General features: G+C 54.4%; 1 protein-coding gene across 5 annotated transcripts; it reads left to right on the top strand.

Moving 5' to 3' along the window:
- Positions 1-8: 8 nt before the first annotated feature.
- Positions 9-25,814, top strand: KIAA0513 (KIAA0513 ortholog). Of its 5 annotated transcripts, none has more exons than XM_061369948.1 (13): positions 13-363; positions 16,420-16,905; positions 17,643-17,742; positions 18,145-18,218; positions 18,328-18,398; positions 19,192-19,399; positions 19,794-19,834; positions 20,397-20,475; positions 20,833-20,910; positions 22,504-22,533; positions 24,886-24,966; positions 25,250-25,344; positions 25,454-25,814. In XM_061369948.1, the coding sequence occupies exons 2-13, from the start codon at positions 16,577-16,579 to the stop codon at positions 25,501-25,503; spliced, it is 1,236 nt and encodes a 411-aa protein (XP_061225932.1). In that variant the 5' UTR covers positions 13-363; positions 16,420-16,576; the 3' UTR covers positions 25,504-25,814. The 5 variants fall into 5 exon arrangements, with proteins under 5 accessions (XP_061225936.1, XP_061225935.1, XP_061225932.1 ...); XM_061369950.1 differs by lacking the exon at positions 13-363 and adding an exon at positions 5,757-5,874; XM_061369949.1 differs by lacking the exon at positions 13-363 and adding an exon at positions 9,240-9,501.
- The last annotated feature ends 572 nt before the right edge of the window (positions 25,815-26,386 follow it).

Below are 26,386 nucleotides of genomic sequence, written 5' to 3'. Positions count from 1 at the left end.
TCAGCCGCTCTAACAAAAAAACTACCTCCGGTTCACCCAAAGTTTATCCCTTTGCTGGTGAGTTTGGCAGCGTTGGAGGAAACGGGCTTTGCAGGGGTCCCTGGGGGCTGCATGGCTGGCTGCTTTCCCAGCCCAGCATGGATTGAGGCAGCAGCTCTGTGTGACGGAGGGGCCCAAAATAGAAACTTTACCGCGAGCAGGGAGGAATAATACTTTTCCTGCAGCCGTGCAATAGCCTTGAGGCTGCTAACGTGGTGATAAGCGGTTGTTTGCCTGTGCTCTGGAGCAAGCGTGGTTTATCTCTTCCTTGTTCCAGACCCGGAGAGAAAAAGCCTGTCGATTCCGCTGCCGTGGGACCACCAGGTCTGTATTTTATCATTTCTCTATCCCAGCAGTGCCAGGAAACCTGATTTATATTACGTAGCACAAGGCTGGTGGCCCCGCTGTGCTCTTGGGTTAAAAGCCAGAAGGAGAAGGTGTAGGGGAGCTCTGCTGCTTTGTTTTTGGGAGGGGGGCAGATCCGATGCTTTAATGGTTCGTGAGCTCAGGGTGGGTCATGGATGCGGATGCTCCAGGATGCTCCCCCCCCTAAAGCAGTGTTGTTCCGTGGCGCCAGGAGGAGGAAACGTTTGCAGCCGCCTGTACAAACAAGAGGCCCCAAGGAGGAAACGGCATGAGCCAGGCTGGGGAAAATCCCAACGTCCCTGTGCAAAGCCCAGGGCTACAGGAGAGGATTAAACCGCAGATAAACCGGGATCCCCCTTTCCTCCTGTTCTGCCCCAAAGCTGGTGCTTTCAGGTGATGCGATGCCAATGCCTCGTGCAGGAGCATGGTGGCAACAGGCTGCTTTAGTTTGGTGGGAAGGAGAAAACCCGCACCCTCCATTAAAGACCTATGTTGAACACTGAGCTAATTTGAGCTGGTTTATGAGCACACTGCTCGGGGTGATAGTGTCTGTAGTAGTTCAGTGGCCGGTTGCCTCTTGCAGCAGCCACCCTGCACAGGTTTAAATGAGTTTTTCCCCTTTATAAAACTCTGCAAATCCTTTCCTTTTCCTTGCATCTGCCCTGAAGCACGGCTGATAAAACCAAAGACTTTCCCCAGCTTCAGCCCATCTCCAGGAAAGAAAATGGTATTAAACTTGAAACAAATTACATTGCGCATTCGAGTGAGGATGCTCGAATGCATTTTCGTTTCCTAATGACAGAGGCAGTGGGAATTGCAGCACCATTAACTTCTCCTTTTGCCTCCTGCAAGTTGTCAGCAGCTCTCCCCCTTGCCTAGTAACTACCTCATCCAGTGGGTTGGATGCTCTGCTGTGGCCCCAGCACCTTTTGTATGAGCTCAGAGCTGGAAAACAACCACAGAGCCCAAGGAACCCTGTGGGATGAAGCTGGGAGCAGCAGGGATGCAGGGTTTGCAGTGAACTCTATAGGAGCCAGCCCGGCCCCAGCATCCAGGGCTGTTGCTTCCCATGGCGTTTCCTTCTGTTTTGTGCCTTTTGAACCTTTTTGGTCTTCTCACTGGTGATGGGGGGCGGGAGATGGGGAGATGCCAGGCTTTAAACTGCTTCCAGCCTGGAGGAGGATCAGCCCTGCTGCTGGCTCTTGGAGTGGGAAACTGCTGCTCAGAGGGCGATAAACACTATTAGATGTCAGGGAGAAATAAACCTGCTGCTTTTTTCCTATTTTCTGCGGATTTTTTTGCTGGTTTCTGGGGTTTTTTTCCTCTATTTCCTGGGTGTTTTGGGTTTTTTTTTTTCCCTTTTTTCCCTGGTTGGTTTGTCAGCACTTTGTGCTTCATTTGAAGCAATGGGAGACGGGGACAAGGGCACCAGAGTGGCTGCATCAGGTCATCCCATTGACTCTGGATATCAGATCTGGGTTAATCCTTGAGCACTGGCCATGGGTCAGGGCCCTGCAGACCCAGGGCAGAATTAAATCAGTGCATTCCATCCGCAGGCACAGCCTCCCAAGGATCCGCAATGTGTTCGGGCTCACACTCTGGGCTATGGGATGCATCCATTCACCCCTGCCTGCTTCCATTGCTCCAACAACCCTTTCCCAAGTGCTGGTGGCGGTAGCACAGGCTCCGTTGGCTTCTGCCACACCTCCCCTCCCAGCCCCGTGCCCTCGTGGCTCCGGCAGCAGCAACAGGTCTTTCCAGTCCTGCCCTGGGCTGCGTTTTGGCACGCAATCCCTTCCGGAGCTCCCATTGCGGTTCTTGGGCACGTCGGCAGCGGGGCGGCACCCAGGGAGGGGGAAATGAACCCGATGCGTCACTGGCTCCCTTTATGTTGGTAGTTGTAGCTTTAAATAAGCATTAAGCACCAGTAAATGCTTGCAGGGCTATCCCTGTAACATTAGGCTGTGTCCGGGCCATATCAAGATCACTGGGGCGCACAGAGCATCACCTTCTACCGGCTGCTTCCTGCCTGTTGGAAGGAGCATCCCCGTCACCCAGCACCCGTGGGGTGAAGGTAAAAGTCCATCTGGTGCTTGGAGCAATGTGGGGAGCAGGCTGGGGCTCCCAGAGGGTGGGCATCCCCCTGTGGCATGGCTGTATCCCAAAGCCATGACTGCATCCCACATGGCAAGAGAAGGTGTGGGATGGGGAAACTTGGCAAGTCTGGTGTTGTTTCGGGACCATGGAGGTTTTCTGGACGATGAACAGGATGAGCCATGGGATCAATGGCTGGTGATCACAGCGCAGATGATCCCATGCATCACGGCATCTCCCTGGCTCCCAGTTGGATGCTCATCCATGGCACCATTGCGATGCTTTTCCCTGTGTTTCCACCTCCGCCGCGCCGCTGCCTGGCTCTCCATGTTAACAGATGGCTGGAGTGACAATTACTGCCTGTATTTATAAATTCCTTGTTGGGCTGTTATCCGGCATGTGATAGAGCTTTACACAAACAGAGAGCCGGGAGTCACTGCTGGCTGTTGTAACTGGAAAGGAAATTATATGGCACAAAGCACTCCAAAGGAGTGTGATGGGCTCTGCTGGGGAAGCAGCTTCGGTGGGCGCATGTGAAATGAGTTTGGTTTGCATAGGCATTGGTGTGAGTGGCACCATCTAACTGGCATCGCATCCCATCCCGTTGCTGCGTTGCAAGGCTGCTTTTCATGGCTCCTGGAGCTAATTTAATTGCTTTTCTCCTCTTTCTGGTTATCATGCTCATGAATTTGGAAGCTCTTAATGCAAAACAATTAGGGATGGGATTCCCTGGGGATGGAGTGATTTCCTGTCTGGAAATGCAACGGGTGTTTCATCCTTCCTTGTCTATGCCTGCTTGATGCTGGGTACCAAGTGCTGCTGGTTGGGAAGGCTGATGGTGATGGCTGATGCTGCAGGCAGCACAGTGAGGGCTGCAGAGGATGCTGGTGACGTTACAGTTAAATCAGCCATCCCTTGGGAATGACAACTGGGAAAGCAGGGTGGTCTGTGGGGAGGTTACACCTAAGTAGAGGATGGGTGAGCTGGGCTGCTTGGGAATCTGCATCTTTGTTGGGATGTTGGGATGCAAGCAGGAAAACAACATTCGGTCCTTTGCCAGGATGTTGTGCCCTGAGCATTCATGTTATGGAGCTCAAGTCTTCTGCATCACCTTGCTGGTGACCTTCCCTTTGGTGCTGCAGCTACCAGCATTTCCTGAGCATCCACTCAGCTGTTCACATCTGAACACCCTGAGGGCCATAGGGCTGCCACAAGCTCCTTCGTCCCTTGTGTGGGGTGGCAGTGGAGGACCCCGCTGTACCTGGGTTTAAGGTGGTATTTAACCGTGGCTTGTCATCCTTCCTAGCCACTGAGCAAGGGAAGGCAGAGGGGACATAAAATACGGGAGCTGTGTTTGCAGCAATGCAGGGATCAGCAAGCAGCATGTCCTGGGGAGGCTGGTGGAGGCACCATGGGTTTTTTCCCAGCATCAAGCTGCCCACATCACCTTTCCTGAGACCTGGAACTGACACAAGCTGAGGTGAGGGGCTCAGACTGAAACAGGAGAAGATCAGATTGGATATAAGGAAGGAGTTCTTTACTGTGAGGGTGGTGAGGCACTGGAATGGGTTGCTCAGGGAAGTTGTGGATGCTCCATCCCTGGCGGTGTTCAAGGCCAGGTTGGACAGGGCTTGGGTGCCATGGTTTAGTAGGAGGTGTCCCTGCCCAGGGGTTGGAACTGGATGATCTTAAGGTCCCTTCCAACCCAAACCATTCCATATTTCTATCCACCACACCGAGGCCCCTTCTGCTCCTCAGGGAGCCACCTCACAGCATGTCCCCATTGCCTCCCCATTGACGTCCCCATTGCCACCCCAGCCCTGTGGCACTGCTGGCACTGAGCTGAGCTGCCCGTTTGGTCTCCCATCACTCCCGTTTGCTCCTTGCCCATCCCGGGTGCCTCGCACATGCAGGAGGGATCAAAACCACCTTTGTTCCTCCCAGCTCTGCCGCTGCCAGCGCTCCCTGGGTGGTTTGCCCTGCTCCCATGGGCTGGTTTATAGCGAAGGGGAAGGACAAGGAGCAGCGCTCGGGGGGACTGTTTAACCTGCAGGGGCAGCCGGAGCTCTTGCCTTGCTGTGCAGCCAGCAATGGTGCCAGCAACACCCACATGGGCCCTGGCTGTTCCTGCATTAAGTGTTGGATGGAGCCAAACGTGATCCAGGTGTGTTTGCAGGGAAAGCAGAGGGGGAGCAGCCCCGCTCCTGTTGCTGGAGCTCGTGTCAGCCCCGGCCATCTGCGTCTCGATGGGAAAGAGTTATAAATAGGTTCTGCTGCTTTCCTTTCCCATGGGAATAACTTCCCAGGCGACTGAGGGTAATTACAACACCTTGGTCCTATCTCGCTGATGCCCGCCTCCCTTGCCGAGCTCGTGTTGTGGCAGATGTTTGCTGGGAGGACCCCAGGGAGACATGGAGAGGCTTTTTCCTCCCTGAAGAAGTTAGCATCAGGGAGGTGCGTGTCTTTGGCTGCTCTGCTTTGCTCTGCAAGGAGGTAAGGGGTGGTTAGCGATGCAGCCATGTCACCCTGACGTAGGTCCAGCCATGGGGTGGTCTCATGGGGGGCAGAGCATCACCAGGACCGAGGTGAAGAGAGTGTGCTCTGGCATCTTCTGCTCTGTGTGGATAACGCACCAAATTCCTGTAGTTTGGGGTTCATTTCATCACCTGGATCCCAGCTGTGATTTACTGGGAATGCTGGAAGTCAGCACAGTGATCACCCCCTCTGGTTATTCCTCTGTGTCTGGGTAAGGTGGAGAAAGCCCTGTGTTTTAAACCACATAAACACCCACCAAAGGGGAAGGTGCTTGGCTGCATCCAGCGCGTTTACAGGCGGCACAAAGGGAGGTTTCCCGTGCCTGAGCCAGTGTTGTGCCATGGATGTGCTGTGCCAGCAATGTGTAAAGCTGGGAGTGCAGTCAGATCCTTGTCGTTAGCCCCTTTCCTAAGCAAGGAGAAGGAAGCTCCGGTGACCTCTGCATTAGAGATTCAACCAGGAATAAGGAAACCAGAAGATTTTCCCAACCCCTGTGCAAACAGGGGTGCCCGGTATGGGAGGGTCCAACTTAATGCCATAAACCAGATTGGATTAGGACGGATTTGCAGAGGGACGGACTGGGAGAGCGGCTTATTTAGGTTTTTAGCAGCCGTGTCACAACTATACTTGGTGTTGCAACACGCTGTTGCGTTGTGTGCTCGGGTTGGGGTGCTGGCTTTGAGGGCTCAGTGGGCAGCAGGGCTGGGCACAGGCAAGATGCTGTTGGGTGGCCAAGGGAGGGAGGGGTTGGAAGGACACGGCTAAATAAGCATCAGGAACCCGACATCTTCCTTGTCTTGTGAATCTGAACCAAGTCCCTTACCCATGAGATCACGGAGGGTGAGTACCCGTTAGGGTTTGGGTGGTTTTGTACTGTTGTGGGTCTTTTAATGTGAGTTAATCCATCATTATGCACGTGGCTCTGTGGTGTGGTGTCCCTGTCCTGCTCCATGTGCTTTTGCCGTGCTCATGGGCATGGCCTTCCCCACGCTGCAGCAAAGGGGCTGCCCTCTTCTGTGGGGTTCAACCTACAGGCTGACCCCATGGTGTTTCCATGCGGGACCTGCGCTTTGGGCCTTTTATCAGTGTTTTTACCTCATTTCTCCTTGCTCTTGCCCTGCTCCATTCTTTACAGTGGGATTTTGCATCACATCCTTCTGTCTTTGAAACCCCATCTCCCTTCCGGAGCTGTCGCTGCCTTCCCCTATGCCTCGTGCCCAGCCCTGCTCTCCTGGGCTGCCTTTTGCTCAAGGGTGTGAAGCAAAACATTGCCCAATTCTTTAGTAACTTCCACAGGAGAGGTGCTTCCCCTTCAGCTGCCTGCTAGGAGGGATTTCACCCTCTGCTCAGCACCGATTCCTCCCTCCCGGTGCTGGAGAACCACTAGGCAGATGTGAGCTTGGCTGTCTCACGGCGCCCGCCTACTGCTGGAGTCGTGCCGTGTTGGGATCAGGGAAGGAAAATAGGCCACTTATCGTGTGTAACAGACACAGCCACCCCCGGAGCCTTTTGTCTGTGAGGAGAGGGATGCAGTGATGAATACCCACGTCAGGCCGGGGGCAGAGGCAGCTCTCAATGTGCCGGTGATGCAGCTGGGCATCATCGTCTGTGTATGCTCGCAGGCTGCCTGTAAACACACCATGGAGGGAGGTGGATGCTGGAGGGTGGATGAGGCTGCAAGTGTGGGGAGCAATGGGAGATGGCTCCTGGCTGAGGATGGAGATGGAGGGAGGGGTTGTTCCTCTATGAGGGTGTTTTGTAGGGGAAACTTCCATGGAGATGTTTCCACGAGCTGTTTGGGAAGTCTTGAATATCTCATATGTTCTTATACATCCAGAGGAGGGTCATGAGGATCCACAGGAGGCCACGAGGATGCTCAGGGGCTGGAGCACCTCCTGTATGGATACGGGCTGAGAACATTGGGCTGTTCATCCTGGAGAAGAGAAGCTGTGTGGACGCCTCATAGCAGCTTCCAGTGTCTGAAGGGGGCCTATAGGGATGCTGGAGAGGGACTCTTCATTAGGGACTGTAGTGACAGGACAAGGGGTAATGGGTTCAGACTGAAACAGGGGAGATTTAGGTTGGATATAAGGAATAAGTTCTTTACTTTGAGGGCACTGAGGTGCTGGCACAGGGTGACCAAAGAAGTGGTGAATGCTCCATCCCTGGCAGTGTTCAAGGCCAGGCTGTACAGAGCCTTGGGTGACACGGTCTAGCGTGAGGGCAGGGGGACCGTAACTGGGTGATCTTAAGGTCCCTTCCAACCCAAACCAGTCTATGTTTCGTATGGGTGCAGGCGGGTCCATAACTCCAGGAGATGGAGATGGAGATGGAGATGGAGATGGAGATGGAGATGGAGATGGAGATGGAGATGGGCTGCCCTGGTTCTTGGCTGCTTCCAGGGCAGGCAGTGTGCCATGGCCAAGTCCCATGGTGGATGGTCTCCTGGCACCCTGGGGTCTCTCCTTTCTTCAATGAGGCAAATCATTCCTGGGTTACCAAACCAGGTGGAGCAGGCACAAAGCTGCCCATCTCCCATCCCAGTGCTGGAGGCTGGGTTCTATTCAGTGCCAGGAATATGTGTGTTCCAGGGGTTCCCACCTCCAGTGCTCCAGTGCAAAACCCAGGTCAACAACAGCAGCAACGGATAAAAACCCAACCTACGACCTTCAAGTTGTGCTTTAATAATTGGGCATCCACATGAAAGCCCAACCAAGGGGAAGGCAGCAAACCCCTCATTGTGGTGTTATATAAAAACTGTGGATCTGGGGTGTGTTTTTACATGTCATTTGCCATTTCTGAAGTCTGGCTTAATTATAATAATCACCCTCAGCAGACAGGCAATTAGTAACGCTCTTGTATTTCTGCTGAGCTCAAACTTTGTGTCACAAATGCGTTGCTTCCTCCGTGGGCTGATGATGATGTGTGTGTGGGGCGGGCAGCTTCCCCTCTGCATAGGGTTGAAAGGGGTATTGAGCAGTTCCATGCTAACTGGCAGCATCTGAGCTCTCCAGATGAGGATGCTCCAAGGCAGGAGTGACTCACCCATCTCCTGTGTAGCTTGAGAGGACTCAAAAGGCATGCAGAGGCTTTCGACTCTCTCCCTAGGGTGCCCTTGTGCAGCAGCAGCTGGGTTTGGACAGGCGTTGCCAGGGATGCTGCAGTCCCAGCAATATTTCCTTGGGTTCATGCCATTTGCTGCTCTTGGACCATCTCCCCATGGCATCTCCTAGGGGAGAAGATGCTGTTGTTGCAACCAAGCCTGTTTTTTGCTCCCCATGGGTAGCAGAACAGGGCTGGCTGTTGCTACTGGTCCTATGGGGTGTGCTGAGTCAGGAATCACTGCCTCTTTGCCCATAGTGATGCTTGGATATGGGAGTACGAAAAGAGGCTCTGCTCTGAGTTGGGGTGACGCTGGAGCAGGGAGGATAAGCAGGACCAGGGATGCAGTGCTGACACAGAGGGTCTCCAGCCTCCCCTCACTGTCATGGGTAGGGCAGCAGAGATGGGGAGGCTGTACCTCCCCCAAAGCACCCCACTTTGGAGAGAGCCCAAGGGGTTAATGGAACAGTGGATGGCCAAGTGACAGGGTCCTTTTGGGAGGGCTGAATGCCCTAACAGGGCCTGGCAGAAGGTGGAGGGGTGAGCGGCCTCCTCTACTGCTTCTCTTTGCATCAGAAACTCCCCCTCACTGTGAGCACCCCAAAGCTGCCACCCAGGCATGCAACACCCCCTCTGGGACATCCCTCACAGGGGGCTTGCCCTTCTTCTCTCTCCCATCTCTTCCCATGAAACTCCTGGAACCTTTTCCCTAACGGTGCCAGGGGAGAAGCCGGGCTCTGGCAGCGCTACCCTCCAGGTGAGCCATAATTCACTGAAGCACTGCCCTTATCCTGTCAACTGCACCAGCTGCCCTCACCCGGTTTCTCCTCCCCACTGGGGCTTTTTCCTCCCTCCTGGTCAAAACTGGCACTTTTTGTTCCTGGAGTGCCTTATTGTGGGGAGGAGCGGAGCAGGTAACTCAGTCTGCAGGGCTCTGAGTGATGGGGGGGGCTTAAATACCGGCTAAAAGTGATGGAAAGGGATGAAAAACTCCCGATGGGGAGCACACCGAACGTGCCTTCATGATTTAGATGCTGTGCGCGCAAAGGCTCTTATAGGCTGATTTGGGGGTGGCGGGTGATGCTCTCGGTGCGGGCATCCCGCCGCACAAGCGCTGTGGCAAGGGGAAAGGAGCTCGCCCGTCCGTGAAAACTGTGTCGGAATTACACAATGAGCCGCTTCCCTTCCCGCTGCTCCGAGGCGGAGCGGCAGCGCTCTGCGCGCAGCCGTGCGTGCTGCGTGGGTACCCGCGATGCGCCTGAGCTCCGCAGGGAGCGACCGCACCGGCCCCGAGCCGCCGGGCTCCCGGGGGTACGGCCCCGATGGATGCCGCTGACAACGGTGCGAGGAGGGCCCTGCGTGCAGGTAAAGGAGAGGGGTAGGAAGGGAGGGCAGCATCCGAACGGACTCCGCCGTGACCCTGCGTGAGGACAGGCCCGGTGTGCACGGGTCCCCCTGCTGAGGCTTAACCCGTTCTCTTTCCCTATCTCCCTCAGGGAGGACTTGGACTTTGCTGTGAGATCAGCCTGTGGGTTGGATGCATTCATCCTCCTGGGGTGGGATGGGTGCCCTGCGGGGCCCTGCGCTCCTTCATCAAAAGGCTGCATCTTTAACCATGGAGGCAGTGTTTCCCATGGGAATACGGGGCTGAGCGTGGTTGGGGAAGGGAAGCTCATGTCCAGCACACAGCCTGGCCCCTCAGCATTCCGATGTGAAGCTGGGTGAATGCTGGAATTGCAGTATAAACAGCTCCAGTTTCAGGGCTCCCTGGAGATGCGTGTGCATGGCAAGGGAGGGAGGGCAGTGAAAGCTATGCTGCTTGGCAAGTGTTAAAGGAGAAGCTGCTGCTCGGCACAAAAGCTGGTCTTACACAGCACAGGTCTATTCAAGGGATATTTAATTCCCTTCTGAAGTCCAGGCAAATGGGGAGCTGCCATATGGTGTCTGATGGCAGGGGGGAAAAAGGGCTCTTTGCAAAGCAGGGCAAGGTGGGAGCTTGCAGGGCTTCAGATTGCCTTGAAACAGCTCTGTTATTAAGGCTGAATGAGCTGGGTCTGTACAGTGACCCGTGTGGGTTAATGCTGGGTTGGGGAGGCAAGGGGTCCTGCTTGTGGCCAGCATCATGGTCTGATGCTGAGGCCTAGCATCCAGGGTATTACTTCTATTAAGTTGCAGGGGCTGTAACTTCTCTGCCTGTGAGCGGCTGAGCAGCATCAGGATAACATGGCTGTGCCTTGAGGAGGATGCAGCTTGAACCCCGATAGAACAAGGAGCATGTCCTGGCTGCCACACAGGGAGCATGGGGACAAGCAGACTCACAGAGGGGTAATTTCAGGTGCCCTGAGTCCCAGGGCTTGTTTAAACAAGGAGGTTTGGGCATTCAGGTGTTTATGGAGCGCTTTGGGAAGAGGGTTAGGTGCTGGGCTTCTGTATTCAGGGTGGTTTGAGGGACCTGGCACTCAAGGGGTCAGCATCCCTCAGCCGTGACCCAGCTGCCCAGGTGTTCACACTGCAGGAGGGACAGCAGGGAACAAGACTGACCAGTTCCCCATGAGGAAACAGGCCGTTCCCTTAGAGCACAGGGAGTTTTCCTTGGCAGAAACAAAGCTTTGTCCGGGGTGCCTTTGCAGAGCCCGGCCAGGCTGGCCCAGCGCCCACCAGGGCACTTCCCACTGGTGCTGAGGTGCTGTGCCAGCACAGACCCATGGATGCAATGGAGGAGGGTGACTGCGTGGTCTCCTTGCAGGGCTCCAGGTGCACTGGGAGGATGGGACAAGTGGAGCTCTGTGGTGAGCTGCAGTGTGGAAAGGTGCCAGTACTGAGCTCTTTGCTGTCACACCATCAGCAGTGGCTCCCCGTGTCATCCCCTGCATCCTCTCCAGGGCAGCAGGACAGTCAGTGGGAGTAGGTAGCAGTGCATCATCCCCCTTCCTGCAGGTTAGGAAGCACATGTCCCCTGACATGGCTGGGAAATGGAGACATGGGGTATGTCCTGCAAGACTTTGTTGTGTCTTTTCCCCTTCCCTGGAGCAGCATCTCTGGTGGGGATGCAAACGGGCTGGATGTCCACAGGGGCTTTCAGAGCCATTGCACTAAGTGTCTGTGCGCACCCCACTGAGCAGAGGGGCTGGAGGGTGCAATGCTGCGGCTATGAGAAGATAGGCAGAGGTTCCTTCATTTTAATTACAGTATTTAATCACCCCTGAAGGCTGCGGGCTGCAGAACCATCTCTGTGTAGGAGGCAGATGCGAGTGTGGGTTCAAGCAGTGTCATTATACATGATGCACCCACAGCCTGAGCTGGTAGCACGGATTAGTGGAGTTTGTCATCCATCTCTGGTGACTGAGTGGGATGGGGAGCAATAAGCCAGAGACTGGCTGAATCCTGCTCCACGCTGGGATTTCCATCACATCAAACTGGGATTGCATCCCACTTCCCAGCTGTGAATTGCTGAGGTCCTGCAGGAAACCCAGCCTCAGCACCTACCATACCTGTAATAAACCCCAAGGGGGAACCCCACAGGGTTTAGGGATGCTGGGAAAGCACCTCATCCTGGAATCCCCTTGCCTGATGGGATGTACCCCATGGCACAGGGACACAATACTGGCATGGTGACAGAGCTGGTATTACAGGGACAGGGTCTGCTGCTGGGGTTTGGGTGGGATGATGGGGTCTGTGATGCTGGTGGGAGGGACAGTTTTGGGTTTGCCATGTCACCTTGGCCAGGCCACTCATCTCACAGTCAAAGCTATTGCCCTGGGGAGATCATCACACCTCAGTGCATTGGTTGCACCGGTGCTGGCTGCTGCACATGGGCACAGAGGACTCCCCAAAGGCTGTGCTTGAAGATGGGCTGTGTCATGTCCTTTATCACTGCTGTTCTCTGGTCTTGATCCCGTGGGTACCACTTCAGCATCACTCAGTGAGCCTTTGGGGGTGATTTTTTTGCCCCTCTGTATCATATCCTCAAGTTTTGCAAGGGGAAAAAGGAATTCAGCTGCACACTGAGTGGTCCTGCTCCCTGGAAAGGATGCGGTGGGACCAAATGGGAGGATGATGGCAGAGATCCTCCTGATATTCCTCTGAAACAGAGCAGGAAAAGGTCCTACCTCATCCCCAGCTCCATTGCTTTGCATCCCAGCTCCTCACTCCTTCCTCTCCTGGCACCAGGTTTAAACACCCCATGTTTTTTAGTTAAAATCAGGCCTTTTCCAAAGTTTCAGGGTACCACAGGTTTCCTGTGGCATTTCCATGCATGACTCCAGCCAACTCTTTCTTCATTGACAGTATTCCTGGGCTGGCGTCTCCAGTGGGAAGACGTGGATTTGTTGTACTCCAAATGTCCATAGGGAATACAGATGTACTAGAAGATGCTTGCTTGTGAGAAAGCCTGTAGTCAGCTACGTGGTACCTTGTCTGTCTGGTTTAGCTTCATGGTTAAAGTCAGCCCATGAACCGCAGGACCTAAATGATGCTGAAGCTTGCAATGATGCTGAAGCTTGTGATATTGTGGCAAGGCTTCCAAGCAGCCAAAAAGTCCATTTTTATTGCATAGCCCTCATTCACTCTCAAGCTTGACCCAGTAATGGCAAGCCAGGAGCAGGATGCTCTGGGCTGTCTCTGGCTGGTGCTGGGATGTGCTGATGGAGCTGAGTGCTCACAATGCAGGACCTGGGGCTCTTGGTTTGTATTTTTGGCCATCCCTTTCCTGTATTTGTTCCATTGGAGCAACAACTGGGTTGTGGGGTGGGTACAGGGCTGAGATTGAGGCTTGGTTTGGTCTTAAAGCTCTTCTGGGCTCTGTGCTGAGAACCCAGCAGCCTTGGAGCACTTGAATCTCCTTTTGTGGCCTTCCTTTGAGGGCAGGACTTCATTGTGAGCTGGCCAGCGAGTGGGTAAACCCTTTCTGGTCAGAAATGCACTTTCCAATGCTGCCTGCAGCCCTGGCCAGGTTTCAGCTTGGTTTGCAATGCTCCTTATACCCACTGGGGTCTGGCTCAGCCTGCACCCCAAGTCCTCTCTCCCGCAGGGTCATGGGATGTGTGTATATGTGTGTGTATGTGTGCATATGGAGAAGGTCAATGTGTTTGGGCAGTGTTGTGTGTGAGCTCTTGCACGTTGCTGTGTGCCCTTAGACCCTGAGCTGCTGTCTGGAGGGGATGGGGATGGGCAGCGGTGCCATCTGCCTGCTGTGCACATCTGGCAGAGCTTGGGGATGCTTCTCTGCCATCCTGGGTACAGGCATGAGCTCAAGCAGAGAAGGAGCCAGCGTTGCCCCAGCACATCTGGCTCCTTTCTGGTGATGTCTGGATAAATACTGTCCTGGAGGTGGCCGTCTTCCTGCCCAGAGCCAGAGACGATGCCAAGAGATCCGTCTTCATTTACACTTGTTTTCTAGAGCTGGAATTCCCTAATCTTGGCTGTGTTTTGCTCCTAAGCAACGTGTTGTTTGGAGCAGATTCTGCAAAGCCCTTTGTTCAGGCACGCACAGGGCTTTGCACTCTTTGCAAAGTACCTGTGCAGAAACACTGTTGTCCCCCCAGGTGACTTAGTGGGAGCAAATCTGATTGGGATGGATACTCATAAAGATATAGGGGTGCTCACCTGGTAGAGGAATTTCTGCTGTTTATTTACAGGATGCACGTGATAAGGGGAATCTGGGACTGTGCCTGCGCAAAGTCTTTTGCACCAGACTTTGTTCAGTGCCACATCCATGCATGGATGGTCAGGTGGATTCGTTGTCCTCATCAATTCCCTTCCATTCGGTGTTGAATGGAGAAAATCTGCTCAAAGAGCTCTGACAGCTCGGTTTGCAGATGTGCTGCCTCCTGCTTCCAGGCCTGCTCCTGATCACAGTGCACAGGGGATGAGCAACTCAGGGAGAGAGGCACAGCTGTGTGAAAGCCCATCACATGCATCCTGGCCTCTTTCTCTTAAAATAGAGCCTGGGGTGGTCAGAAATGAGCTTGTGCTGCTGCTCCATCAGTGCAAAAAGGGGCCTTGCAGCTGCCATGGGAGTGGGAAGGGCTGGGGATGGATGGATGGATGGATGGATGGGTGGGTGGATGGGTGGATGGGTGGATGGATGGATGGATGGAGGATGGATGGATGGATGGATGGATGGATGGATGGATGTTGGATAGATGGATGTGTGGGTAGATAGATGGTTGGATGGTGGATAGATGGTTGGATGGTGGATCGATGGATGGATGGATGGATGGTGGATAGATGGATATGTGGGTGGATAGATGGATGGATGGATGGATGGGGATGGGTGGATACATTGGTGGATGGATGGGTGAATGGGTGGATGGTAGGTGGATGGGTTGGTGGGTGGATGGATGAGTGAATGGATGCAGGGTTGGATAGATGAGGGATGGATGGATGGATGGATGGATGGTGGATAGATGGATATGTGGGTGGATAGATGGATGGATGGATGGATGGGGATGGGTGGATACATTGGTGGATGGATGGGTGAATGAGTGGATGGTATGTGGATGGGTTGGTGGGTGGATGGATGAGTGAATGGATGGAGGGTTGGATAGATGAGGGATGGATGGATGGATGGATGGATGTGTGGGTGGATAGATGGATGGATGGTGGATAGATGGATGGATGGATGGACGGATGGGGATGGGTGGATACATGTGTGGATGGATGGGTGAATGGGTGGATGGTAGGTGGATGGGTTGGTGGGTGGATGGATGAGTGAATGGATGGAGGGTTGGATAGATGAGAGATGGATGGATGGATGGATGGATGGATGGATGCATGGATGGATGGATGCATGGATGGGTTAATGTGTAGATGGATGAGGAGGTGGATGAGGGATGGGTGGATGGTGGATGGGGTCACACTGCCCAAGGGGCTGAGCTGTGCTGCAGCTGTCTAGCTCCCTGTGGGCACCAGGCCAGTCCCTCCTGTGCCGCAGCCTCTTGGCTGCTCCTCTCCTCCCAGTAGCTTCTGCTCCCATTGGCTCACTGACTGCAGCAGCATCCTCGCAGCTCTCCCAGGATCCCGGTTTAGGTGCGTGCAGGGGGATGAGCAGGGTTCAGTGCGAGGGAGGGTGTAGAGCAGGGGGTTGACTGCTTGGTGTGGGTGCATGTGAGTGCTTCCCTCTCTGTCCTGTGGGTCCCAGCACCCCATTCACCCCAAGTGGGAGTGGGAAGCAGGAGGAGCAGGGCACTGCTGGGAATGCTGCTCCTCCTGCCACGAATGGGTTACTTTCCTGGTCTCTGAGCTTGGTGAAACGCTTCAGATGTGTTCTATTTTGAACTCCTGTCTGATGGGCAGCACATTGGCCCTTTGGGCTATGCTGCTCTTTGAGCTGAAGGAAATCTGGGGTTGCTTTTGCTCTGGGGGTGGTTGCCTGTGTCCTCAAAGGCAGCAGGGCAGTGGCAGTGATGCTGTGGTGCTGCCATGGGGATGTCACTGCTTTGCCGTGCTGCTGTCCCTGCTCCTGTGCTGTGTTCCCTTGCCCTGCGCTGGCCCCATGCCCAGCTGCTGCAGCGGGGATGCTTGTACCAGGCTCACTCCTCAGAAAGCATCACTTCCACCTCCTGGGGCACGAACATGCTCGCTGAGGACATGAGTGACTCTGGTGAAGAGGCAGCTTCAGGGCAGCCCTTTTTGCTGCATAGCAGTTGATGCAGTACTGCCCCGAATGCTTTGCAGGACCTTTGCAATGTGGTTTGGATGCCAAAATTAATCTAATCGCAGCCCAAAGCCCTACATCTGCATCCCATGACAGTCTCTGTTGCGTTCAGCATCCCCTTTCCACTCCCAGTTTGAGTCCGTGCATGTTTAACACTGGGATGCTCCATCCAGGACCCATTTACAAATGGGGTCAGGCAGACCCAAGAGCAGAGGGGATGGAAGAGGAGGGGATGATGCTTTGGGGCTGCCGTGGAAAATCACCAGTGTGCTTGCCAGCTGCTGGCTCATGCTGGCCCAGTTCTGCCTGTCAGGCTGCGAGATGTCACATCCCAAATGTGGCATATGGAGCTTGGGCTCAAATTGTCTCTTTTCTGGGCTAACGGATAAAAAACCCCCTTGAACAGTGCAGAAAGCACGCAAGCACTGCGTGGGTTTGCTTATTCATATGGCTGATGGAGAGCAGCCAGCTCTGTCTGATCAGTGCATCCCTGTCCTGTCTCTCCATGTTGCTGATGGGCATCCTGGGGACATTATAGGTGGCGGCCTGTGATCCCCTTGCCTAAGATCCATGGTGGAGGTTCCCCTGGGCCCTGTCCTCACTCTTGTCCTCCTCTTGTCTTTCAGATGCCTTGCAATAACCTGTCCCTGCACAGAAGGACCTGCCCGCCTTAGCCAGCCCGTCCTGCCAAGCATCCCGCTAGCAATGGCCTCAACACCCCAGTGAGGACCACAGGACCAGGACCGAGTCCCCCCCAACACCACCACATCCCTTGGGAGAGCCATGGAGGCCCCCCCGGACGTGCCTGTAGGGAATCTCATCGACTTCGACACCGAAACACCCACCTGCATCCCTTCGGAGCCCTCAGCCCCCAACGGCAACGGGCACCAGGGGGACACGGGGGATGTGGCTGGGGAGGAGAGCGATGCCACCGAGTCTGCAGACAGCGAGAATGACATGGGTGACTCCCCCCAGCACTGGGGCCGGTACCACCGCTCCTCATCCAACGAGTCCTTCTCCTCCAGCCAGAGCACGGAGTCAGCTCGGGATGAGGAGACAGCCGAGCGCCGGGAGTTCATGCGGCACTACGTGGAGAAGATCTTCACCGGAGGGTGAGTGAATAGGGCCTGAGGGGGCTGCTAGGGGACATCCCATGGGATGGGGTCTGGGTGCTCTCCCACTCTGGGTTGTGTCCTTCCCTGTGCCTGGATTGTTGCTCCCGGTGTTGTCAGAGCTAAGGCGAGGATGCAGGCTCTGACCTGCACCCCTTTCTTAGGCACATCCCAACTCATCTTTCACCCCCAGCTTCCCACCCCTCTCCTTTCTCCCTTTTCCCATGCTGGGGTTCTTCCCATGCTGTGCTCTCCAACCCTTCTTCCCCACTAATGATGCTCCTGCCACCACCAGTGGCTCACCATGTGCCCCTTGGCTCTGCAGCAGCCCCTGGCTCCCACCCCATCCCTGCATCCCCCCAGCTCCCATCACTGTGGTCTCCATAACTCTGCGGCTCGGTGTGTCAAGCAGGATTGAGCAAACGGAGCGTGATGAGCAGCAACAGGGGTTGTTTTTGCTCTGGGGCACAGTGCCTGTCTCTGGAGCTCAGTTTCTGCTCAGGCTGTGCTTAGCTCTTCCCTTCTCCCTCTGCCCTTGGCTTTCCCCCTGTCAGGGAGGAACAAAAGAGCAGCATAAGATGAGGGATGGCAAAATGGATGCTCTTCTTCCTCTGCTTCCTCCCGGTATCACAGGACCAGGATGCAGGTGGAGGAGCTGAGCCATGCTGGCTGGATAGGGGATACCAGCCACATCCTCACCTTTAATAGTGTTTTTCTGTCTTTCTACCCCATTTCAGAGAGGATCTGGACCAAGAAGAGAAGGCCAGGTTTGGTGAGCTCTGCAGCAGCGAGAATGGGAAGGGCAGGGAGTGGTTTGCAAGATACGTGAGTGCCCAGGTAAGGGGAGAGATGGGCAAAGGAGCAATGACCCTGCACTGGGGATTTGGAGCAGGAGGCTCCAGCCAGGGGAATACAGCAACACCCCAAAGCGATACTTATGGAGGGCAGGAATTGGGGTAAAAGGAGGAACTTCAGTACAGGGAGATAGAGAAGTGAATGAATGCATCTCAAGGCAGTTAAATACATCTTTATTGCAATGTGGGAACAGAAGTCACCTCTTTTAATGTAAAATGACATCTCATCTACACTCAGAAATGTCCTGTTCCCTACAAAATCAATTCCAAGAGGCTAACGCCTGTCTCCAGGAGGGAGGCTCTGCCCATCTCCCTGCATGGGGGCCATGGGGTGGACTTAGGTTACTGCTTTACCTGTGCTAAACCCTGGGCTTTGTGCCTGCAGCGCTGCAACTCCAAATGTGTCTCGGAGCAGACCTTCTACCGCCTGATGCAGTCCTTTGCCCTTGTGCTGTTTGAGTAAGTCAGGGGTGGGATGGGGCTTTGTTGGACCACCAAAAGCCAACAGGCAGCACCCATGGGTTGCCTAATGGGTGTCCTTCTTTACCAAACCTTCCCTCTGTGATAGGTGTCACCAGATGGATGACTTCAGCCCTGCCAAGAACCTCATGACCATGTGTTTCACCTACTACTACGTGGGTAAGAGGCACCTGCACCCTTGGGCTCTGCTTGTGTTGGTGGTGAAGTGTGCCCTGTGCATGGGAAGGGTGATGGAGGGTACCCAAGCTTGGCTGGTACTGAGCTGAAAAGAGCCTCCATGGCCAAGAAGCAGTGCAAACCTTCCAGAGACCCTCGCTGATGCTCATGCTGATGCTCGTTTGTTATTGCTTCTATTCAGGGATGTTCATGGCTAGGGATGTTAAGGGTAACAGGAAGGGATTCTATAGGTACGTACTGAATATGCTGGCAAGGGGCTCTTCACTAGGAACTGTAGTGATAGGACAAGGGGTAATAGGGTCAAACTTAAACAGGGGAAGTTTAGATTGGATATAAGGAGGAAGTTCTTTACTGTAAGGGTGGTGAGGCACTGGAATGGGTTGCCCAAGGAGGTTGTGAATGCTCCATCCCTGGCAGTGTTCAAGGCCAGGTTGGGTGATATGGTTTAGTGTGAGGTGTCCTTGCCCATGGCAGGGGGGTTGGAACTGGATGAGCTTAAGGTCCTTTCTAACCCAAACCATTCTATGATTCTATGTGGGCAATCCCCAAATGTTCCCTGACCCTGGGGCTGTGTTGTGAATGTCCCAGCCCAGAACCACCTTGGTTTATTGCTTAGTGTGTGGTGGCCACTCCTGATTTCCTATCCAAAACTAGGGGGGGGATAAAGACCTGTGGAAATTGGAATGGGTCCGGCCTGTGCTGGGAGCAGGTCCCCCAGGAGCTAACAGCACCCAGGACCATGCGTGCAGCTGAGCTCCTGATGTGTTGCCCACAGGCAAGACCCACACACTGCCCTTGGAGGCTAAGGAGAAGCCCATGGGCAGCATCGACTCGTACCTGAAGTCAGCAAATAGCTGGCTGGCAGAGAAGAAGGATGTCGCGGAGCGGCTGCTGAAAACCACATCAGCCAAGACAGAGAACGTCAAGGGCTTCTTCGGGGGCCTGGAGACCAAACTGAAGGGTCCTACCAGCAGAAAGAGCGAGTGGGTACCCCTCTGTTGGGTGGGGATGAGGCAGCACCAAGGCAGAAACCTCCTGGGCGCAGGGTCACGCTGAGCCAGGAGTTATCATGGCCATGGGAAGAGGGTTGGTCCCACGCTTTGTACTTAGATCATTGGACATCTCATAGTGCGGGAGTCCTATGTCCCCTGGGGGTGGAAATGTATGGTTCTAGGAGATGGTGCTGTTGCTTTGTGATCTTCTGCATCATCTCTGTATTGGGTTTGACTGGGATGGACATCACAGTCCCTTAGCCCCTTTGGAAATAGGGGGGCTTTCAGTGAGGATGATCCCCTCTCTGGGGTGGGCAGGGCTTTGCCATATATCCTGTCATGGGGACGGGCTTTTTGGGACCTGACACTGATTTCTGTGCCACAGCGAAGGGGAGGACAAACCAAAGGAGAAGCTGAAGAAGACGGGTGAGTGGAACCAGTGCTGGTGGTCATGGCATCCCCAGTGAAGGAATAAGGGTTGGAGGTAGTATGAGATAACCATGACCATGCATTGCTGGAGCTGTGGGGCTGGGAGAAGGGCAGGAAGATGCTATCTTCTCTGAGCCCTTACAGAAGTGCTCTAAAGGAGCCTTCACAGCTCCTTGCTTTGGAGCAATCACAGCTCTTACCCCACAGGACATCCTATGGCATCTTGTCCTCAGGGGCACAACTTGCATAGGTTTGGGCTCCTGAGCTTCCATGTTGCACCAGTTTCCCCTCCATAGCTGTGTGTGCTACCCATCAGTGATCCAGTCCCTCAAGTATCCTTCTGGGACCTCCATGCTTTGGTCAGAGCTTATACCTGCCCACAAAGGGCAGCCAAAACTCCTGTCCTTGTTGGTGTGGATGTGTTGGGGATGAGTGTTTGGTTTGCAGACCTTGCCATCACAGCTGCTTGGACACCAAACTGGAAGGGGGTCACGTAGTCTGTCCATGGGTGGGAAGGTGGGAACCATCCAGACCTCGACATATAACTGTGTCCCCACAGTTTCCATGCAGAGCCCAGAGGAGGAGAAGAAAGGAGAGAAGATCTACCTGTACATGCACCTCAAGCAGCAGCCCATCTGGTAAAGCCTGCCTGGGGCGAGCTGGTTCCTGGCCAGTGTTGGTCTCCCTGGGGAGGGGATTACTCTTCCTTGTCCACACCTTCTCCATATGTTTATGAGTACTTTTAAGGTGATACTGCCCCTAAAAGAGGACATTGATGGCTTTTGCACATCTCTTGTGCCAGTGAGAGTGTGTTTGCGGCCACTCAAGGAGCTGGTCCAGAAATGGACCAAATCCACCAGACTTGCTTTAGACCCCCTTGAATCATCTCCTGGCTCTTGGGAAGTGGGAGAGCTTGGCCCTGGGGGGACCTGGAGACATAGGAAAGATGGGAGATAGGGGGTGGCCATTCCCAACGTCTCCCTCCCTCCCTGCAGGCACAACCTGCGGTTTTGGAATGCTGCCTTCTTCGACGCTGTGCACTGCGAGCGCAGGAAGCGGTCCCCCACCACCAGGTAGGATGTGTTCCCATCAGAAAAGGAGATGCTGTGTCCCCTCCAGCCTCACAGCGTTCCCAATGGTCCTAAGCATCACCAACCATGGGGAAACACTTTGCTTTCTGCCCCTGATGGCAAACCCGTGGGACTACTGGGCTGTGGGGTGCATCCTCTTAGGGATTTAGGTGCATGAAGGTTTTCCTGCTCGTTTTGCATCACTTTTGCAAGGACAAAGCCCTAGAGGTGTTCCCAGAAAACCCAGCTGAGTTCAGGCTGTTGGTGCTTGATTTGCAAGCAGATACGGGGAAAGATACTTAGTGCAGCAATAGGGAGGGGATGCTCTGGGTACCGGCTATCCCCAGGGGAGCTGTGGACAAGTTGTGCCAGCACAGCATGGGGACCAACACCAGGCAACCAGCAAGGATGGGAGCTGGAGATGTCAGCATCACCCCTGAGAGCTGTAGGATGGGAACAAACCCTGCAAAGGGAAGGGGCTGCTTGTTTGGGAAGGTGGCTGTGTGCTTGGAGCATCTGGGTGCCCGGGCATGGGGACTCTACAGGGTGCAAGGGTGGGTGAGGTGCTTGCCAGGTTCATGTCTATCTCTTGCTCCATTATGGAGCTGCCATGAGGACTTGAGCAATTCACTCCTCTCTACTGCAGTTTCCCCCTTGCTATGTGTCTGTGCAGTGCTTTGAGGCTTTGAGCTCTCAGGGTGAGAGCACTTGAACAGCCCCTTTTCTGAGCAGCCAGCCCTCCTGCATCCCCCCCACAACCTGAACTAAGCCACAGCAGCCCTGCCTCACACCATGGGATGCTCTGCTAGGCTGAGCGTGCCGATCAATCTCTGTTTTCTCCTTTATTGCCTTTCCTTTTATCCCAAGCAAGCCACCGAGAGAACCTATTGAACAGTTAATGTAACCATAACTGCATTTGCTTTGATTAAGCCCCGAATTAGCAGCAGCAAGTGTCTCACAAGGACATACGCCACCGGCAGCTGCTCTCTGCTCCGAGTGCCTTTCTCAATTAAACTGATGGCTGAGTCTGCTTCTGCTGCAGAAACAAGCCCACCTAACTAATGAGCTTCAAGAGCTGCACCTTTGGAGTGCTCTGAGTATCTCAGTGGGGGTTGGAAGGTGGTGGTGATCCCCCCTCAGTCCTCTGGAGAGGATAATGGATGCCATTGGGCGAATGGATGCTGCTTACTGGACTGAGGATTAAAAACCCTGTCAGGAAGAGCTGGTTGGTGAGGGCTGGTGTCGCATGGAATGGGTTTGGAACATCAGGGATGCTGCTTGGCCGTGGAAGGTGTCTGGATGGTCTGTGGTGATGGGGCTGTGACCATTTCTATGGGGTGGTCAGGGCATCTCTGCGGTGTTCGGGCTGTATCCTCTGGGGATGCAGTAAAGCAGGGGAGGTTTTTGCTCCTGTCGGTGGGGAGGGCAGGGGATGGGGGAAGGAACCAGAACTAAACCTCTTTTCTCTCTCTTTCCTCTCTCTGCCTCTAACAACCTTCTTTCCATCTCTTCTTCCCTCCTTTCCCCTCCATCCCTCTATCTTGCATGATCTTTCACGCACCACTCTTGTCGGCCCTGTTTCTGCTGCCGCTCCAGAGGGAACACTGGGGAGGAAGAGGAGAAGAGGTGTGTCTGTCCCTCTACTTCAGTGCATTAGTGTCCAGAGGCCGATGCTCACTTCAGGTCCAAACCCTGCCCTGGGGATTGGGGTAACGTGTTTCAGGGGGGCTCTGAAATGCCCTTTCTCCATTGAGGAGGAACGGCCACCAGAGGTTTGATTCCATGTGCATCACCCACTCAAAAGGGCCAGGAGGGCCTCTTTAATGTGGCCTTTTATAAGGAAACTTGAACAGTGTCAAGCTGTAATATTTTGCTGTCGGGATCAGATGCCCACCGATGGGGTAGCCAAGGGCTTACGTTGGGAACAGCTCCCAGGCAGGTTTTGGACATGAACTGAGCCTCTTCGTGGAGAAAGCATCCCCCTCTCCTGTCTTTCCCGCTTGCTCCTGGCTTCTGCTGCCACATAGAGGTGCTGAGGGTCCTTTGCCAGCTTAAAACGCTCAAATGCAGCCACATCCATGGGTGTTCTGAGTTGGGATTGGGGCAGGGGGAGAGCCATGGCTCTGTTGCTGGAGCATGGGGTAGTCAATCTCGGACCAAATCACTGCCAGTGATGCCATTAGCAAGAGGATGAGGGTTCTTTGAAGCTTGGCAGTAAATCTCCCACGTGGCTAAGGCATGCACCAGCAAATGGATAACTGGAACAGTGCTCAGATAGAGCATTGCTCAGGTCGTCTGTGTGGGGTGAAACGCTGTTGCTGAAAGACGAGTGATGCCAAGTGGATGAAGCCCCATCTTACAGGCACAGTTCTCCCCATTGTCTGCCCATGGCAAGACATCCTTGGGTACACCAACATACAGGCAGGGTGTTAGCACACACCCCTGCGCCTGCCCCATTGTGCTAGTATGAAGATCAAAGGGCTTGAGTAGAGCCACGTGTGGGCTTCCCCCCTTGCCAGGCATGTTACTCCCAAATAACAACCCAGATTTTTCTTTGATAATGGTTTTTTTCTCCCTCCTTCCTCCCTCAAAAACATGAAAAGGCAGGAAAAAAAATGGTTACAAACACGCTGCTTCTGTAAGTGGGCCAGTGAGGTCTGTGAAGTTTCGCTTCCAGATTTCAAAGCCCCCTTAATTTGATTCTTCTCCTTTTTTTCCAGCCTCCAGATTTGGATGTGGTTTTCATTTGCTATTGTGAGCTTTATCTGGAAGAAATTACACCTCTTTTTTTCTTCTTTAAATACTTCTAAATATACCATACCAGTTTCCAGAGCCCTGTGAATAGCAGCAGCTCTCTCCTTGAGTCTCGGCTCAGCACCTTCCCCATGGGCTGGGCTGGCTGGGGTGAGGACAGGCTCACCTCCATGCGGTCAGCCTGGATGGGCACTCATCCTTCTCCACTTTCAGCAACACAAACACGCTCTGGGGCTGAGCTCACCCCCCTGAATGCCCTGTGAGACACCCTTCATCCCAACTGCTGTTTTCACCCAGCACAGCTCCTCCCATCCTGCTTGGTGTGCTGGCGAGCTAGTGATGCGATCCTGGTGTTCTCCTCTTCCTTCTCCTCCATAGAGCTGTTTTTCTTCTACCTATCCCTGTTTTTCCTTGCTTTTCCTCCTCTTATCCTTGCCTGTAACCTCTCGGGATGGGGCTGGCTTCACCTGGTGTGCATGCACTGAGCCCCTGCTGCCACCACCTGAGCACAGCACCACAGTGACATTCCATGACATGGGCTTTATTCCCAAAGCCCCCACAAGTGGGACACCTGGATGGGGACTCGTGCCACCACCTAGAGTTGGTTGCCAACATCTAGAGCACATAAACCGCTTTCCTTTAAGGCAATGCTGCAGTTGCATTTGCTTGGGAGGCGGAGTAGAGCCAGGGCATCTTCAGGGCTGCACTGTGATGTTGGCACTTTGGCCTTTGAGTGGGGCCATAGGAAAGAGGACGGGAGCTCCTCATGCTGTCGGAGGGGCAGGTATGTTTGGGGAATGGCTTGCTCGGGGTTTGGGGAGTTGGAGCCCCACTGCAGATGGGGGAGAGGTGCCTGGTACCCTCGTGGTACCCCTCTTGGGCTGTGGGGGGCTTCAGCATGAGCTGCAGACCCCCTGCTTCCTCACTCATCCCCTGTGCCAAAGCGATGGCACTGAAGATGAGAGATGCAAGCTCTGTGCTGAGAGGCCAATGCTCTTCCTAGCTCTTAACCTTCAGGAGCAAGCCAAGCTTGAAGATGACTTTCTCCTGCGACATCTCTTTCTTTGCCCCAGAGCAAGAGCCCTGCGGATGGATGCAGTTGTGGGAGCCCATCCTGCACCCCACATGCCAAGGGGTCTTGGTGTTCTCTGTGTCCTGGGGCGGGGGGATGCAGGCAGGGGGTTCTGGGGTGATGGTGGTGCCAGATGGGTTTGTGCCTTGCAGGGAGAAGTGGTGCCACATGACACAGGAGGAGCGTGATGACAGCCTCCGCTTTAATGAGAACATCACCTTCGGGCAGCTGGGGTGAGCAGGGCATGGGCTGTTGATGGGGGGCACATCATAGATGTTTCGTCATTGGGGACATCCCTTATGGTGCAGAGGATGCTTGGTGCTTCTCCTTAGGACCTGCTCCTATCTCTTAAATTGAAAGCTGGACACTGCAGTGTCTCTTAGCACGCTTTCCCATAGCTGAGCATCATCCCAGTGCCTGGTACAAGGGGTGGATGCAAGGACAAAGAGAAGGGTGTGGGGAAAAAAAGGCAGCCTGGCCCTTCCCCTCACCAAAAGCATCTCTGTCCGTCCTCAGCACCTTCATCCACAACATGCTGGCGTTCGGCCTGAACAAGAAGCTCTGCAGTGACTTCCTGAAGAAGCAGGCGACCATCGGCAACTTGGATGAAGGTAAGGGAGGATGTGCACCCCTTCCATGGGATTCCAGAGGGATGGAGCCCTCCTACCTGGGTGGGATGCTTCAGCACCCTCCCAGCACCGTTTTCTCTCTCCTCCACAGAGCAATTCAAGCTGCTCAGTGACCACATTGAGCAGATGGCTACTGAATAGCTGCCTGGCCATCGCGCTGCGGTTGGAGCAGGCAAGATGGGGAAAGAAACCCACCTTTGGGGATATACCTGTAACTGAAGCTGTGCTGCTTTGAGAAATCACACACACACGCTGCAATAAAACCTGCATGATCATCCACCAACCCTTAGCGCTGCACCGAGGCAGCACGTAGAAATAGGAGCTAAAACAGCCCCCCTGCCCCTCGCCAGACCCCCTCGCATCTGTTTTCAGAGTAGACAGCCCCAAAAGTGTATTTTGTGAGTAAAAAATCAAAACCAAACCCAAACAAATGCAAAGAGAGAGTGATTGCTGCAGGCTCCAGGTGTGTTTGCGGAAGCTGGATTAAGGGTCTCCAACCCCACCATGGGATGCTGCCTGTGGTCTGAGGTGTTCCATGGCACGGCGGCAGCAGCAGAGCTGCCAAACGTGTTCACTGCTCGGTGCCTTCCCCAGGCTGCTGTGGATGGTGGTAAACCCAAAGGAACCCAAGGCTGTGACCCTCCTGTTGCCTTTCCCCACTGGCATCTGCATGGAGGCTGGAGATGGACCAGGGCTATGGGAGGTGATGGCAGGGACCACATGCAGCCATATGCAGCCACCAAGGGAACCCAATTCCCCTGGGAGAGCAGCTTCCAGTTTGACCCATCTCCCACCATAGTGAGGCACTGGGTGTTCTCACCACATGGGTTTGTCCTGGCAATGCAGGATCTGGCTGCTGGGGATGGCAATGGGGCGCAATGGGCATCTGGGTCAGGGCAACAGGTTGGGTTGTGTTCCTAGGATGTCACCACTGCCTGGGGGCATGGGCAGTGTTGGGGCTTGATGGGAGCAGAGATGGGGCTGGCAAAGTGCTGCTGCTTTCCTCTGTATAAGGCTCCTTGGG

Source organism: Neopsephotus bourkii, unplaced genomic scaffold (assembly GCF_033783945.1).
Source record: "Neopsephotus bourkii isolate Nb327-2 ecotype Australia unplaced genomic scaffold, CSIRO-AGI_Nbou_v1 NB_1525, whole genome shotgun sequence".
Lineage (NCBI taxonomy): Eukaryota > Metazoa > Chordata > Aves > Psittaciformes > Psittacidae > Neopsephotus > Neopsephotus bourkii.
Note: the sequence above shows the minus strand (reverse complement) of the source record. Positions and strands in the feature narration are given on the sequence as shown.

Excerpts from the sequence above, each read along its gene's own strand:
- KIAA0513 (XM_061369948.1), top strand. The coding sequence starts at position 16,577 with ATGGAGGCCCCCCCGGACGTGCCTGTAGGGAATCTCATCGACTTCGAC. Across the intron at positions 20,476-20,832 it reads CTCAAGCAGCAGCCCATCTG|GCACAACCTGCGGTTTTGGA; the intron begins GTAAAGCCTGCC and ends CCCTCCCTGCAG. Across the intron at positions 22,534-24,885 it reads GGGGAGGAAGAGGAGAAGAG|GGAGAAGTGGTGCCACATGA; the intron begins GTGTGTCTGTCC and ends TGTGCCTTGCAG.